The sequence below is a fragment of the Salarias fasciatus genome, chromosome 9 (assembly GCF_902148845.1).
Source record: "Salarias fasciatus chromosome 9, fSalaFa1.1, whole genome shotgun sequence".
Taxonomy (NCBI): domain Eukaryota; kingdom Metazoa; phylum Chordata; class Actinopteri; order Blenniiformes; family Blenniidae; genus Salarias; species Salarias fasciatus.
The window spans coordinates 17,427,619-17,443,314 of NC_043753.1; the positions used below are offsets into that span (position 1 = coordinate 17,427,619).

General features: G+C 42.8%; 1 protein-coding gene across 1 annotated transcript in view; it reads right to left on the reverse strand.

Moving 5' to 3' along the window:
* The window catches only part of ptprn2 (protein tyrosine phosphatase receptor type N2), a 127,299-nt gene that overhangs the window by 9,759 nt on the left and 101,844 nt on the right, over positions 1 to 15,696 (reverse strand). Inside the window, exons 13-17 of the mRNA XM_030099755.1 lie at positions 15,420 to 15,623; positions 10,323 to 10,470; positions 8,197 to 8,270; positions 4,518 to 4,595; positions 1,057 to 1,176 (exon numbers count right to left, since the gene is read on the reverse strand). Of these exons, the coding sequence (XP_029955615.1) occupies positions 1,057 to 1,176; positions 4,518 to 4,595; positions 8,197 to 8,270; positions 10,323 to 10,470; positions 15,420 to 15,623 (624 nt within the window). The remainder of the gene's footprint in view (positions 1 to 1,056; positions 1,177 to 4,517; positions 4,596 to 8,196; positions 8,271 to 10,322; positions 10,471 to 15,419; positions 15,624 to 15,696) is intronic.

Genomic DNA, 15,696 nt, shown 5'->3' on the forward strand with positions numbered 1-15,696 from the left:
CAATTTTGTAAAAGAATGAGTAAACAAAGCTGGATGATGTGTAGAAATACACCTGACAGGAGAAGGTAAAGCCTTCCAACGCCAACCATAAATCACATTCCACATGTTAACATGACACCAGCAGTAACAGCTTCCCTGATGTTCCGCAGGTGGTGACAACTGTTTAGATATTTAGTGAGGTGTTGGCAGAGCTGTCTGTTCACAGAAAAAGTGATTGAATAATCGAGCATGACTTGGAATTAGAATGAACGACTTCAAAACATGTTTTTTCTTTGTTAAGTGTATTTTCTTTCACAATTTGCAATAATTTTATGCAATAAAAGTTAAATTTAGATTTTTTTTCAATATTTCAAACTCCAGTAATGAAAACAAAGGTCCCACAGATACTTCTGGGACTGAAGTATCGCTGCATGATATTTCACTGCATCCACTTTCTGACACCTTTTTAGTGGTTTTCCAGTCAAGCGGATAGTCGTGTTTGTGATGACAAGCCGTCTTTTTAGCGATTCTGTCCAGGTTTTGTGACATTTTGTGCAGAGAGACTGAAGGAATACAGGTGAGCAATGAGCAGTGACCTGAGTTATTGTTACAGCTGGCTGTGGAGACGAATATACATATTTATCACGGCCTTTCAGGATCTCCATTCAAGCGTCCTCAAACTGTTTGGTAGGTTTTAAACTGAAAAGGTGGCGTCTCGTATGAAGTGAGAACAATGGAGGCAGAAAAGGGTTTGGAGGACAGCAGCAGTAGGATGTTGTTCTATGGAGTTTTCACATATTGATTTTACATGATCATAAAATCCATTGATCCAGCTGATTTAGACTGTTTCCGTTCGGGCCTGTCTCCTCCGACGTTATATAACCACGTTCTAGAAACGTCACTGGCTCAGTGGGGAAGTTAATTGACAACGCAATTAAATTGTCAGGACATAACTTTTGTCCTTCATTTTCTGAATCAAAAGACTTTTTTATGTTCATCTCAGGAATGACTAAACAAAAAGCAATATTCCTGGCATCGTAAAAATTCAAAAGGACATAAAGTTTTGAAGGGGCGTACCTCGTATATGTGGTAGACGTCGGAGCCCTCGTCGGGCCAGTAGTGGTGAGACTGCTTCACTCCGTTCTCAGACAGCGGGGTCAGCATGACGATGACGACGCAGCCGCTCTCCCACACCATCTGCACACCGGAGGGGAGACGTCACACATCCGCCCGTCCACGTCCATCCATCACGCCCCCGAGACAGCGCAGCCTTTCATATACATCCATGTGACATTCAAACTGCTTAAATATGTAACTGAACTGTGCCACGAGGAGCGGCATATTGCACATTAGCATTACATGGCAGCCTAGTATTAGGGTGAAATTGATTTCTTAATCTTCGTCCAGGAAGTATGAATAAATGTCACCTCTCTGTGTGTGACAAATGATAAATGTTGGGTCGCGCGGCGGGTGGGGGGGGGCATCATGTGTCGCCCTCTCAGTCGCCGGAGCGAGATCACAACATCTAGCGTCGCGGCTGCCGCCGCTCCATTTTATCTTATCGCAATCTAATGTGTCCTTGGGAAAAAAATACAGGCCCACGGCAACCATTAGGAAAATGAGGAGGAAACGTGGGTTTTATGATTGCTATAAAAACACAATGGCCTTGACTATACACTAATCACAAGCGTCTGTGATCCAGCCCAGTGGACACATTACACGCCAACTGTGCCAACTGTGCCAGGATGTGATGAGATTAGGCAAGGTGATAATGCGAGGGAATATTATCCATTTAGACTTGTACAATTTAGCAAATATTTGTAGGCAGTGAGGTAAAAGCACATTATTTTCCAGCTCCAGCTTGCTAAAAAATCTGTCATGTTTTTTTTTTTTTAAATGTGATTGAGAATTTCTCTGCTGAAAGGAAAAAAAAAAAAGAAAAAAAAACAGAACACACACGACGCATTATTTGTACAGATGAAACATAAACAAGCCTGAAAATGACCTGAGTTGTTCTCTGTGATGCAGGCCGCCTTTTCATGCATTGCAACGGCGTGAAGATGAAGCACGCAGGAAGGCCCAGCAGAGCTAAGGTAATATCCAGAGAGGGGAGGGGAGGAGGTGAGATGGACGGAGAAGTGCAGGATGAAGGGATGCAGGGATGAGGAGTGGAAGGATTAGAAGCAGAGCCGCCTTTCAGAGCACTGCCTGGGGCCGGTGTGGATTAGATAGGACAGAGCAAAAAGATTTGCCTCCTGCACGGTCCATTTGCATGAGAGTGCCAGTGGTTCCCCTGTTTGTTTACTTTTAATGGGGTAAAAGAGTGTGTGTTTTCCCTCCTCTCCTGCCACAATCCAAGGTTAACCACACTGAATGATGAATAGCTATCACTCACTCCCAGACACAGAGCTGATGCTCAGCATGTCAGTCAATCTGTATCTAATTTTCTATTATTTTCTGCCTAATTGGGAAAGAGTTAGAGCCGAGTTCACGACTAAATGGCTCCTTTTATTAGATAATGGATATGCATTTATTCACCTGGCACAGAAAAAAACTGGCAGGCAAACAAATAACCAAAAAGATAATTATTGACTGTTTCATGCAAGGCACTTTTTTTAAATTAAGTGCAGCAAGCAGAGCACCTTCTATTCCCATTTGAGTTGATGGATTAATTAATTCACAATTTACAGATAATAAGAAAAGAGGACTTCTTTTGGTAATCATTTGAAAACATAATTTTAGACCTAAATTGATTTACAGCATCTTACATTTTGTCTTCGACATATATATATAGTTAGCATGATCCTAAAGTTTGGACACAGGTGATGCCTCAGTGCAAGGTGCAGGGCGCAGGATATTGGATGTAGGGTGTAGAATGTTGGGTGGTGGGTGGTAGGTGCTGCATGCAAGGTGCAGGATGCAGGATGCAGGGTGCAGGATGTTGGGTGCAGGGTGTTGGATGCAGGGTGGTGCAGGGTGCAGTATGTAGAGTACAGGATACAAGGTGCAAGGTGCAGGGTGTAGGATGCAGGATGTTGGATGTAGGGTGTAGAATGTTGGGTGGAGGGTGGTAGGTGCTGCATGCAAGGTGCAAGGTGCAGGATGTAGGATGCGGGATGCAGGGTGCAGGATGCAGGATGTTGGGTGCAGGGTGTTGGATGCAGGGTGCAGGATACTAGGTGCAGGGTGCAGGATGCAGGATGCTGGATGCAGGATGCAGGATGTTGGATGCAGGGTGGTGCAGGGTGCAGTATGCAGAGTACAGGATACAAGGTGCAGGGTGTAGGATGCAGGATGTTGGATGCAGGATGCATGATCCAGGATGCAGGGTGTTGCGTGCAGGGTGCAGGATCCAGGGTGCAGGGTGCAGACCCAGCTGCTCTGTCAGGATTTATGCTCGGCTCTTCCACACCCCAGTCACGGCTAGCTGGAGCTACTTCACCATATGGAGGTGATGGGCCCACTAATTACTACAGTGCTGTCCTATTAACACATAGGAATGCCATTTGGCAACCATGCATCATTTAAGGCATACTTCTACACAAGATGACATGTCTTACAATAGCCTATAGCCAGTGATTGATGGCAGGTTCGCTCAGCATTTATAGACAAGGACAAGAATGCAAATACCTATGAGGGTGAAAAAAAAATCCAAACATGAGCAAAGAGCAGCATTATTATAAAAAACACGAAGATGTCCCAGGGGGGCATGTGTTACTTGATTTTTATATGAAACTAAAAGCTGCAGGTATAACGTACATTATCAGCTTGTGTTTGCTCCATGAAGAGGATACAAATATTACATCGGAGCATCCATTCACACGATGCGCATGCAACATCATTCAAGTTAAAAGTTAGAAAAATGAGCTAATAAAAGAAAACAAAAGTCATTATGTAAATGAAATAGCTGTTTTTCTTGTTTTGCTGCAGGCTTGGGTTCTAATATTAGTGGCAGTTTGTCCAGTAACTGCAGCAGCTAGTCGGTCCTAAGCTGGTGGGAAAAATATCCGGTTGAATCGTAATCAGAGGTTGGAACGTTTGCTCATTACTAAAACAACAAGCTCCAACATAAATTGAAAAGATGGGAACAGTGACTCACGAGTGCCACCTAATGTATTAAAGTCAAATCAAAGTCAGCTTTGAAGTCATTATTACACTGTGCAGGACGTACAGAGGAATGAAACTGCATTACTCTCACTCACATGGTGCAACAATAAACAATAAGTAGGTTAAATCTACCTTAAGATTTTACAAACACGGAATCATAAAATAAATAGTTTCAGGTAAAAGAAATCTTCCTGATTCATTAGCGATTAATCATTAGGTCATGATATCCTTAGGAAACATGCAGGTGAAATGATGTTAGTGCATATATGTTTCATCCTCCTAAAAGAAATACCTCGACTTGAACATAAACACTCCAATCTTAAAAGCAAAGAGCGGACTGAAATGCAGCTCGAAGCAGAAATAGTGAAACTCGCCGCAGGGACAAATAATTAAGAGCCGAGAAATGGACTGCGACTGGAGATGAGCTTTACCTGCCAGAAGTCTGCCACAGTGGAGGCGAGCGGGCCCTGCGAGGCGATGTAAGTCGGGTTACGGGGGTCATGGTCCATCTGGGAGAGAGGGAACAGAGTGTGACACAGTGTTTGGGCAGAGGCTGCTGGATGAAAACATATTGTCTGGTTAAGACTTCCATCAAAGCCTCCATCTGGATGCGGCGCGGAAAGCAGAGCGGCGTCTACGGAGGAAAAACACTTTGTCTCGTTTCTCCTCCAAGCCCTGTTTTATCTGGGATGGGGCTATTTTTAAGGGTCTGATTGGAGTAAACTGGGACATGGAGGCTCGAACACATCCACTGTGGGAAAAGTGTGACTGTTACATGGGGAAATGTTTAAAGAGGAGGCAGTTTATAGGAAAGGATAACAAATATGCTCATTATCGTTGTTGACTGTGCAAACAGGCACGGCAAACACAAAAAATGTACATTTAACGACCTCAATCAACACTTTATAGCTCAACTGGTAGGTTCATCGTTCATAATGTCAACCTGTATTCTCTGAAATATCTCTATAAGAATAAATGTGTTTCGAAACACCTCACAAAATGGCTTTCAGGCCTCATTTTCTGCCGCTTTGACATGTTTGAACACGAGACCTAGTGGGACTTGAAAGGCTTGGAGGCGGCTGACACGAGGGAGCAGAAGGTGGAGGTGGGACATAATGACATGGGGGCGCTTGATTTGAGAGATGTGATTGAGTGGGTGCTGGGTCGGGTTGCACACCTTGGTTAAAAAAAAAAATATATATATATATATATATCAATGATCGGATTTTATCGAACGGACTTGCACCCCTTGGTGTGAGAAGCTGAGAGACATCAACAGATATTCAAGGAAAACAAACGAGTTGGGAATCAATTTCTGTGTAATTTGAGTTTTCATAAAGCGCTTAAGCAGTGTTGAATTTTCAAATAAGGTACGTACTTTTTAAAATAGGCATTTGGAGACTTTTAAGGAAGCTGCAGGTGTGATTGATTTGTTTCTTAGTTATTGTTCAGCTGAGAAACATCCAGCGATGTAAAGCACTTTTCTTTTTTTTAAAATTTAACAGCATCATCTCTAATTGTACAAGAGTCATTTAGAGAGTGAAAAATCTGCGAGGAGAACATTAAGAAGACAGCAAGTCGCAGGGTCGAACTTAATGGCTTTCATTTTTCATGCACTTGCTTTTCTTTTCTTTTTTTTTTTTTGGGAGGTACAACCTGTCAGGGACTCTTTGCACGGACACAAATGTTCAAGATCGAGTGTTTTTTTTAAATGTTAAAGATCTAGTTTTTATTTCGCTTCGTGGTGTATTCTTTAAACTCATTAGTCTCGCTCATGGACCTTGACACTCGCCCTTAAAAGGAAAATAATTATGTAGCATTTCTTCATGGCATTAATATTACCATAATACTCTTCTCTCTGCATGTTTAATATCCCGAACAACAGGATTAATTCTTAATGCTTTTGGAGACTGATAAAAAAATAAATAAATAAAAAAAAACAGTGGCTGAAAAGTTTTAATAAAAAATCATTTCAATAAGATGTATCTCAGGCTCTGTTTTTCATTTTAGCGGATTTAAAGTGTTAAATTATGCTTCCACTTTAATGTAGGGCAGGAAGTAGATTAAAGTGAGGGTGAATAAATCATTTTTTAATGTTTGCGTTCATTTAACGGTGGCAGTCATTTAACATTTTGCAGTGCAGATGTGTCCTGGCTTCAGATTTAAAGCCTATTTATGATTTACCGACACAAAGTCAGCGGTGTTATCTACATATTGCAGGTCAATACGGTCAAGTGATCATTGGGAGGGGGTGGGCGGGGGGGCAGGAGAGAAGCACAGGTTGCAGGAGACACACCTGCTGCAAGCAAATTTCAAATTTCACAAAAGGAGCACATGAATGAAAGCGCTGTTGTGCTCGTCTCTCAGTGTTACACTTCAATTTTCTCTTCATCCTTCCTGGTTAAATTTCCTCACGTGAGTACAAAAAAAAAGAATTAATAAAAGTTTGTAAAAAAAAAAGAAAATCTCCACAGAAATTCCACTGCGTCGAGCCAATCTCAAGGACACAGACATGCTGTAGCTGTGTGGCGATGTCCCTGCATGAATACTAAAGCGCAAACATGAAAGAGCGGTCCTGAATTTCAGCTGTCCTCTCCTCACCATTGTGGGAAGACGATAGACTGCAAAAAAAAAGGAGAGAGAGAGGGGAAAAAAATGCAAAGAGCTCTTTGGTTTTGAAGTAAAATAGCTCGTACCAAAATAGCTCACACGACTGTCTGTTCCCCGAGAAGCATCTTAACTTTCAACACCTTGCAGTGGCGCTCTGATCCCCTGTTTATACAGGATGGAGAGCTGGGAGCTTCAGCTCGTCCCAGATACTTTCAAAACAAAAGTAGGAGGAACAGGTGGGAGAGAGCAGAAAGCCACAAAAGCTTTGTGAGAGAGAGAGAGAGAGAAAAGAAAAGACAAATCCGACGTGGATCGGACCACATTCAGCACTATTCCATGGATCCGTTCCTCTAATGACGCCGAACGTCTCGTATCATCTGTGGTCAAACATCCGTCGTTAGCCGAGCCTCTTCCCTCGCCGTGCGTGCGTCACCCCGTGCGCCACGTGGCTCTCAGGTCGCCTCTTCCCTTTGCCTCCCCGACCCCGGATTCCCAGGAAGAAGCGACAGATTATTTGCTCATGGGCCACTGCCCCCGAAGCTAATGAGGAGGAAGAAGCCGCATTGACAGACATAATTATCACAGTTTTGCTGTGCACAGCCAGGGGTCCCTTTTGTGGTGTAATTACTGTCCTTTCATCCACACACCACTGCATCCGCCATTACTTCTCCCATTTTCCACATCCGCTTAAATTCTTTTCTTTTTTCTTTTTTTTTTTGGGAGTCAAAACCGAAACAGCCTCGGACCAATTTTCTCTCGACATTCTGATTTTAATCTGATTTTTTTCCAACTTTGCGATGATTTCACTTTATAAGACTGCTAAACAGTGAACTACAGTGCAGTTAAATAATCCATAAATGCCCATGAATATGCCATTATAGAAAGCGGAGGAATAAATACAGCATTTAAAAGTCTCCATTGTTCATTTTTGAAGAATAACAGGCTTTTAGTGCAGCTGTGTGTGCCACCCCGCCTCACCGTCTGTCTGCTTGGAAATTTTGGAAGTGTAATTGAAATGCATAGATTCCTGTTTGTTTTGATGGAATTCCTTCCCAGCAGCCTCAGGGGAAATCATAATGGCAATGTTTTTGGGGGGGAAATGTTAAAAACAAAACCAAAAAAAAAAAAAGGTCTTGGACCTCTCCAACACAGGGCTTCATGGATTTGTAGAGGATTCACATGTCTGGTCAAAAAAGAAGGAAAAGAAAAAAAAAAAGGAATTCTTTTTCATGCAGATGAAAAACAGGAGCTATCGCAGGGGAGTGGCCATTTGGAAAGCAGTAAAAGTGATTCAACAAGAAGCACAAAATCCACTGAGGTGCCCAGCAGGGAAAACAAAGTTTAAAAAAAGATCAATGCGCTTGAATCAATGACAAGTCCTTTGAAACTAGCTTTATCTTGCAGTAAAATCCAAACGCATCAAGTGCTCCTGGTGCAAACCGCAACCCCCCCCACGACATTAACCAAAACGCAGAGCCATAATGAACAAACAGTACTCACGATGGGGCTGGCGTTGATGTAATCTGAGTTGCTGTGGTTATTCTCTGCTTTCAAGGTGATCCTGGAATGATCATCTGTAATGGAAGATGCATAATTCATCCGTACGTATTTCAATAGTTCTCCATCCATGCACAATAACAACGGAATTTTGAGCAGCAACGGGAGGAATATGAAACTGCGGATGGCTGCAGGGACTGCAATTTCACCAGACTTTCATCATGCGCACACACACTGTTCCAACGTCCTGAATTGCTTCACCTTCACTGAGGAGTGAAATAATAATAAACTATCGTATCCTAAGAAGTCTGCCAGTTGTGATCTTCAAAAATCCTCTTGGTCTTATTTCCACAAGTAAAACTGTTACAAGGATTCATCTAATCTGTTTCTAATAGACTGACTCTGGCAGTTGCTCTGAAATAAGGAGCTGCTGTGATCTTTTTCGTATTTATGACTAAACAAGGTGAAATCAAATGAAATAAACAGCTGGATGAAGAGTTTGGGACTCGGAGTAGAGGCTGTGAGGGTGTGGTCAGGCTACAAAACAGCCAACGCGCTAAAAACACGTCCTCAGATTAAGCCCCGCCCCCGGAGGTCAGGTGACGCCGGGTTACTGGGTACTTGTCATCTATTTTTTAAAACAGCGTTTAGTAGTTTCTCATCTCAGGCCGGAGAGCCTGGTGTTTTGGGTGAAGAGGCAGCGTTCATTATGACGATTTTCTCAACTGCAGCTTGTTACTGTGAGTCCATTCAGAAATGTAGAGGTTGAGTGAAAACCCAATTTCTACAAAACGGCTTTAAAACCTGCAAATGACGGCGACATTATTCCAAAGTGTCTATTTCGCTGCTCTCCTTCACAGAGGTTGCCTCAGAAAGCAATTGTAACTTCCACTGTAGACTCTGTTAGTTCTCACACTGGATGCACTTTCTGCCACAGCTGGGAATCGAACCCAGGTTCGACGCACATCAGGTCAAGAACAGTGCAGTGGACTGAGTCTGTGAAACATTCACTTCATGATTTTGTTCATTTGGGACATTTCATTTAAGGTTTTTGTGCAGCTAAAGATATCAGCCATTTATATTGTGAAAATATGTTTCGGAATGTAAATTATTAGTAGAAGGTAGACCAATCATTTCAAAAATGACCACTTTTCTGAAGTTTTATCTAATGGAAGGTGGTAATTTAAGGTTGAGATTAACTAAACTTTTTCACAAAATGGAGCATTACTGATTGGGAAAACAAACAAACAAACAAAAAAAACACCTCTTGTGATAGCTCCAGGCTTTTAATCAGAATTCTGCTAGGTCTATATAATTAGTATGCAACTGCTGTTACAGTCATGATTTTGCACTAAAGCCTTTTTTTTTTTTTTTTTAAATCATCCTAACTCGTCTTTGCAAGAGTGTTTGTTTCATATCAACATTTATTTTGCAATACAACTCACCGTATTGTTTTTATTTTAATACTCTGACAATATTTTTATACAGGTAAGTTGAACTGCATGCCTGCTGGAGATGGTGCAAAATAAAAGCATCTATTAGTATTATACAACAGAAGTTTAACTTGTGCCTGAATACCGTTTAAGGCCTGCAACAGCAGGATTCTGTTGCAGAGATATGAAACGCAGCCATCAGATTAATGTCTTCATACCCAGAGCTGCTGTGGTGCAGAGAGTTGCAATAAACTGCGAGACTCTTGGCTCCCAACCAGCAGATGTTCCTCTCCAAGATAAGCATTTTTCAAGCAACATTTCGAACTCCACAAAATAATATAGTTACCTAATCGGCTGGCCTTTGCCGCTTGTCAATACCATTCAGCAAAAAGAGTCAAAGCTTGCAGATTTGTGAGAAGAAGTAATTTCTCAGTACAATGACAGAGACCTTTAGTTGGTTTCAGGGAAAAATTACAAGTCAAAAAGATATTTGGCTCCAATGTTCCCTCTGATTCCTTGTTCACTTTAGGAGCAAATTTTCTACAGCCTTGTTTTGGCATGTTTACTCAAGATCTGTCCACAAACACACACACACACATATCAACAACAGCTCTAGAGCTGTATGACACTTTTGCAGTTATGGGGGGCAAAAAAACAAAAAAGGAAGTAAGAGAAGGGACATGGGACTGGACTCACACACGACCACGGCGTCGGAGCGGTTCCTCTTGGAGTTCTGCTCGCCTTGGCCCACGCTGCAGGCGCTGGGCTCCGCCTGGTAGGAGCACAGAGCCTCCCACTCGCGCTCCAGACGGTTCTTGTTCTTCAAGTGGTCCTCCATGTATGACTGGAGGAAAACAGACAGCACCTCAGCCACCATTTCGAGCGACAAGCCAGAAGCATGTGAAGGAAAACAGATTTTTATCCCGAAAAACGTGGCCGCAAAGACAAAACGGGCTCGTTCTCCCAGTAAAAAAATTTGGCGTAATTTAACAAGAAACTTGCAACAATTAATCTTCACCACACAAGAGGCTTCAGCTGCTGTAATCTTTTATTGGATTTTTCATCCTTCCGAGCAAACTCAACAGTAAACAGCACCAGCGCCTGTCTTTTAAAGCTTTGATCCACTGTCGTAGAGCACGGCTGTCCAAAGCTGCTGCGCCGCTTTACAACCAGGCGAGACTGCTGAAGGTGTAGGTGGGGAAGGTGAGCTAATTCTGTATTCTCTGTGTGTTTGTGTGCACGTTTTTTTTTTTTTTTACCCAGAAGAAACAAAAACACACGCACACAATTAAGACTCCTGAAAGGTTTATCTGCATTGGAAATACTTCAGGGGTGTTTCAATCACGTCCCTCACTGCTTGCACAGCCGCTGATAAGATTGTCTGCATTTAAGCCGTCGCTCGGAGAAGACAAAATTGAATTCGCTGGAGAGACAAAGATGGAGAAGGAGAAGGGGGGGAGGGGTAGGAAGGCCCGTGTACGTATTCTCCCAAACCAGGGCGAGTCTTCGGGAGCGCAGAGGCTGCGTCTGGGAAGACGAGTCCTTTTTTAGAGTAGGACCATGTTTAGTCTTCCCTCTCGTATCGTGGCTCCCCTCCCAGCGGGGTTAAATGGTTTAGTCCGCTATTGTGCCAGACAGAAGATTACAGACTCATAAACTGATGTCAGGGATCAGCTGGCTAATACAATGAAAGTGATACCCAGATGTGCCGGGGTTTTTTTTATCCCATATTAAAGGCAGTAGAGGTAGGCTGAGCGCAGAGGTAACGCTCCATTGTTACATATGACTTCTGAATTCACTCCTGTCTGTCAGGGAGGAAATCCAAGTCCTTGCAGGACATATACAATTCCTACCGTGATGATAATCACAAATAAGCTTGTCCAATGCACAATAGGCAATTACCCTTTGATGGCTCATGAATTCAGATGTCTCCTGCACACATGCCAGGGATATTAGGTGATTTATAAGAACATTACAAACCCTGCAAACAATGGAAATCAAAGTTTATTGTTCAATACTGAAGCAAAGGTGCTACTCAGGTCTCAGTGAGTGCAGAAGGAAAAAAAAACCAAAAAAAAAAACAAGTCTTTTGATTAATGCAGCTGCATAATGGTGGCACGATGTGCTCGATCTGAACCCGTTCGTGACACCAAGTGATATTTCTGAAGAACTGCAGCCGATTTCCACCTTTCTGTGCTTTGAACTTTCATTTAATACATGCAAAAATCAATTACAAGACAGAAAAAAAATGGAGTTAGTGTCAACTCTAAAAGCAAGAAATGCACCTATCTTTGCATGTGTGGAGTTGAGCATTGCCTACACAAAACACATAGTGCCGTCTTTCCAGGAAAATGACAGCATGCCATTATGGCCACTTGACAGAGCCTGTCACCGCCATGCTCTTGTCACCCTGAACAAGTACACTCTGCTTGCCAGCCTGACAGCATCCCACCTCCCCTACCAATATTACATCTCCATGTACTTGATATATCCACTCTGAATTGCATCCTATTCTATTCAAACGATGCCCTGAATCGATTGCATTCCAAATTCATATTTTCACTGCTTAATGCAATGCAGCCAGCAGGCCCTTATCAGGCCCTCCCGCTTCTAGGAGGAGGCAGTGGACCATGGCGTATTCCAGAGACAGGGTAACGAAGGTTTAGTGAATGGGGGGATTATGTCTGCCAATCAGAGGGTTGGGATGGGAGGCCTGGGTGTCAGGGAAACAATGTCTAATCCTTCTTAAGCAGTCTCCTCGGCAGCAGAGGGTGCTGGGTGAAATCAGGATGAAGGGACAACCAGGGGAGCCAGACACAACAGGTAACACATTACTGCCGAGCCCCACTGTCAAATTAAAACCCACAATGCAGCAAACAGTTTGCACAGGGAGGTTTGGGATCAGACAAACAGCTGCAACACATGCAGCTGTTTGACTATTAATGTGTACAATGATTTTTATATATATGACATGAGACAGCAAGTTTTTTTTTTTTCCCTTTTTTTGACTTAGAAATCAGATTTTAAATAGAAAAAATACTGGGGAGATATATTACATGTTTTAAGAGCTAGTGGCAATTCTTACTTGCATTCCTGCTAGGCAAATATTAATCATTAAAAGAAAATTAACGGTAGAAATTCAACATGATAATCAAGAGGCTCAAGCTACTGAACTATTGAAGAGAGGGGACGAAGCAAACGAGCAGAGCAGGAGAGAAACAACGGAGGCATAAGGGGGAAAACACGAGTTTAAAGTCGTAAAGTGCTGTCCGTGGTGCTGAATATTCTTGCAGAAATGCAGCAACGAGGCCAACCGTGTGCTTGCCAATTTACCTCTGCGAGTTATTCATGATGTTTTTAATCATTCAGGGTGCAAAACATGCAGGTTAGTGCATCGCGGCAGCTGAAGCAGGCCACAGAAAGAGGACGGAAAGTGGAAGAGCTCCGAAAAACACACAGCCGATGACTCAGCACACAGACTCATCCAATTTCGGTTTGGAAGCAGGAAGTCGTTATGCAAGGTTTTTTTGGAGTCTTGAGGTGGGACGCACAGAGGGGCACAACATCGCAGTTCATTTATCCTCATGGCAACAAAGTCTCAAAGTGTGTGCGTGCGCGTGTGCGTGCGTGCGTGTGGTGATTGGACCTACAAAAAAAAAAAAAAAAAAAAAGGACCCCCAGCATGTGTGCTTTGGAAAGCTGGGTATTCATCATCCTTCTCCACACGGTGTGAGCTCCAAAGAGTGGGAGAGGGGGAGATGAGAGGAGAGGGGAGCAGAGATGGGAAAATAGAGGTCTGAGATCAGTGATAACAAGGCAATCTCACACATGGTTTCATGTGAGATGGTGGTGGAATTTTAAAGATGAACCCCTATAGGACATCTCCATGTCAATCACGGCTTGGAAGGGAGGTAAAGGTCCCAGAGTGTTTTACCTTTCTGACGCCGTAACGTCTGCATCGCGACTGTGAAGAAACTGGGGCTAATAATAACGGCTCCTAGAAATGATTCACCGTGGCTCTTTTGTTATTTGCTGGGCTAAATGCTTTTCTATTGTCAATGTTTTCAAAGGGGGCTTCACAAACAAGCCTTGACGAGTGCAACAAAACCCATCTATTACCACCAATACAAGGCATTACTCAGATTCACTCTCATTCATTATAGCCTCCCAATATAAAAGCCAGACATGCAGTGTGATGAATGCTCTCTCCATTAATGGAAACACTGCAAGGCATCTATCCATCTCTTTTATCAAGCTTGTTTCAAATGAATGAAGCGAAAGTTGTGCAAAATTAAAACAATCCATTGTGTGTGTTTGTGGAAGTGTTGCCAACCCGAAAGCTCTTTCTTTCCCAAGCAAACCAAAAAAGAAAAAAAAAAAAAAAAATTACAATAAAGAATTTCTAAAACAGTGAAATGACAATCAGATGTGTAATGATATTTCAGTTTTCGTGGCGCACTCATCATGCAAAACAATGTCTGCCTTATTTTCCTGTGGCACAGAGAGACGGAGGGGGTAGAAGATGAAAATGACAGAGCGTAGAAAAGCAGGACAGCATGATAAAGAGAGCAAATGACAGAGTAGAAGGAGCAAAAAAAGTTGGAGGAGATAAAAAAAAAAAATGAAGACAACAGAGTGGAGATAAAGCAGAAGGGAGAAAACAGCGGGAAGAGTGATGGGGAAAAAAACACAAAGATAACAGGGTTGTGAAGGGAACGATGTGAGAGAGGGATGAAAAACAGACGCATCCAAACAGATAAACAGAGAGAAATAAAGCTGTTGGTTTTCAGCACAGGATCCAGCACAGTCATAATCATGGGGAGTGTTCAAATCATATGCCATGATGTAAACTCACCAACAGATCAGTGATACGAAACATTTTCTGTCCCGAAAAGACCCTTAAAGAAGAGCGAAAGGACCTCAACGTCCACACGAGGTACAATCTGCTCTTCTGAACTGGGTGCTCAGAAGAAACCACTAGAAGACGTTCATTTCAACTATTTATTAACCTGTTTCTGATTTCATTTCATCTTCTATTTCTGTTATGTTACACCCCTTTTTTCTTTTTTTCACAACTTTTATCAAACATTATTTAGCTGCTTAGGATGAAAGGTTATTGAAATGCTACTGCACACAGAGATATGTACACAGCAGCTTCTGTAGGATTTATGGAAATGGTTTGAGACTCATGTCATATCAGACATGTAAAAGACACACATATGCCATTAAGTATGTGTAATCTGCTTAACTGTTTATTTTTGGGACTTTAAAATGCCAATCAAGTAAAAAAAAAATCTCCTAAAACATTCATTAATAAGATTAAATTTCCCAGTATTTTGATAAAGGATTGAGGATTTCATTGATACTCATGACTTTAAAGATTCATTACCTGCAGCTCACAATGTTCGTCTTTTATGGTATATTCTCAGCCAGGTGACTCAATTTCGAGGGATATAAAACGCCAGTATTGACAAACATTCAGCCGCAACATGCAGTACAAGAATGTCAATTAAAATGGAGATGCTTGACACTGCACATTCTTCCAGGTGATGAACGAGTACCAGAGTTTAGGAAGAGCTGTGATCTTCATGAACAGCAGTCATGAATTCTAGTGCACCTTGTGAGGATTCCTGCACAGTCATGAGCCATGATGGGACGCTGCGGCTATTTAGTCGAAACAATCAGACGCAATAAACCACAATTGCCCTCGGAGGGCCTGACAGCAAAACCACATTTCAGCCAGCTTCCATCTGCTCGCCATGACGCCGCATAAATCACCGCTGGTTTCCTCACCAGGATCATGTGACCGGTGGAGATGTCCATGTTGGACGGGACCGGCTCCTCGCACCAGGAGGAGGTGCTGCTGCGCGTGGACGGGCTGGCCATGGGGCCGTCGCTGAACTGAGACGACACGCTGTTGAGGCGCGAGTGGCGGAGGGTTTCCGGGCGCTCCACGCGCTCCGACGCGCGGATCGCCATGCGCTGGCGACACAGCTCCTGAGGATTAGAGGAGACGACAGTGAAATACTGCATAATGCAGAATGCAGTTCTCCCCTTTTTACACCGCTCC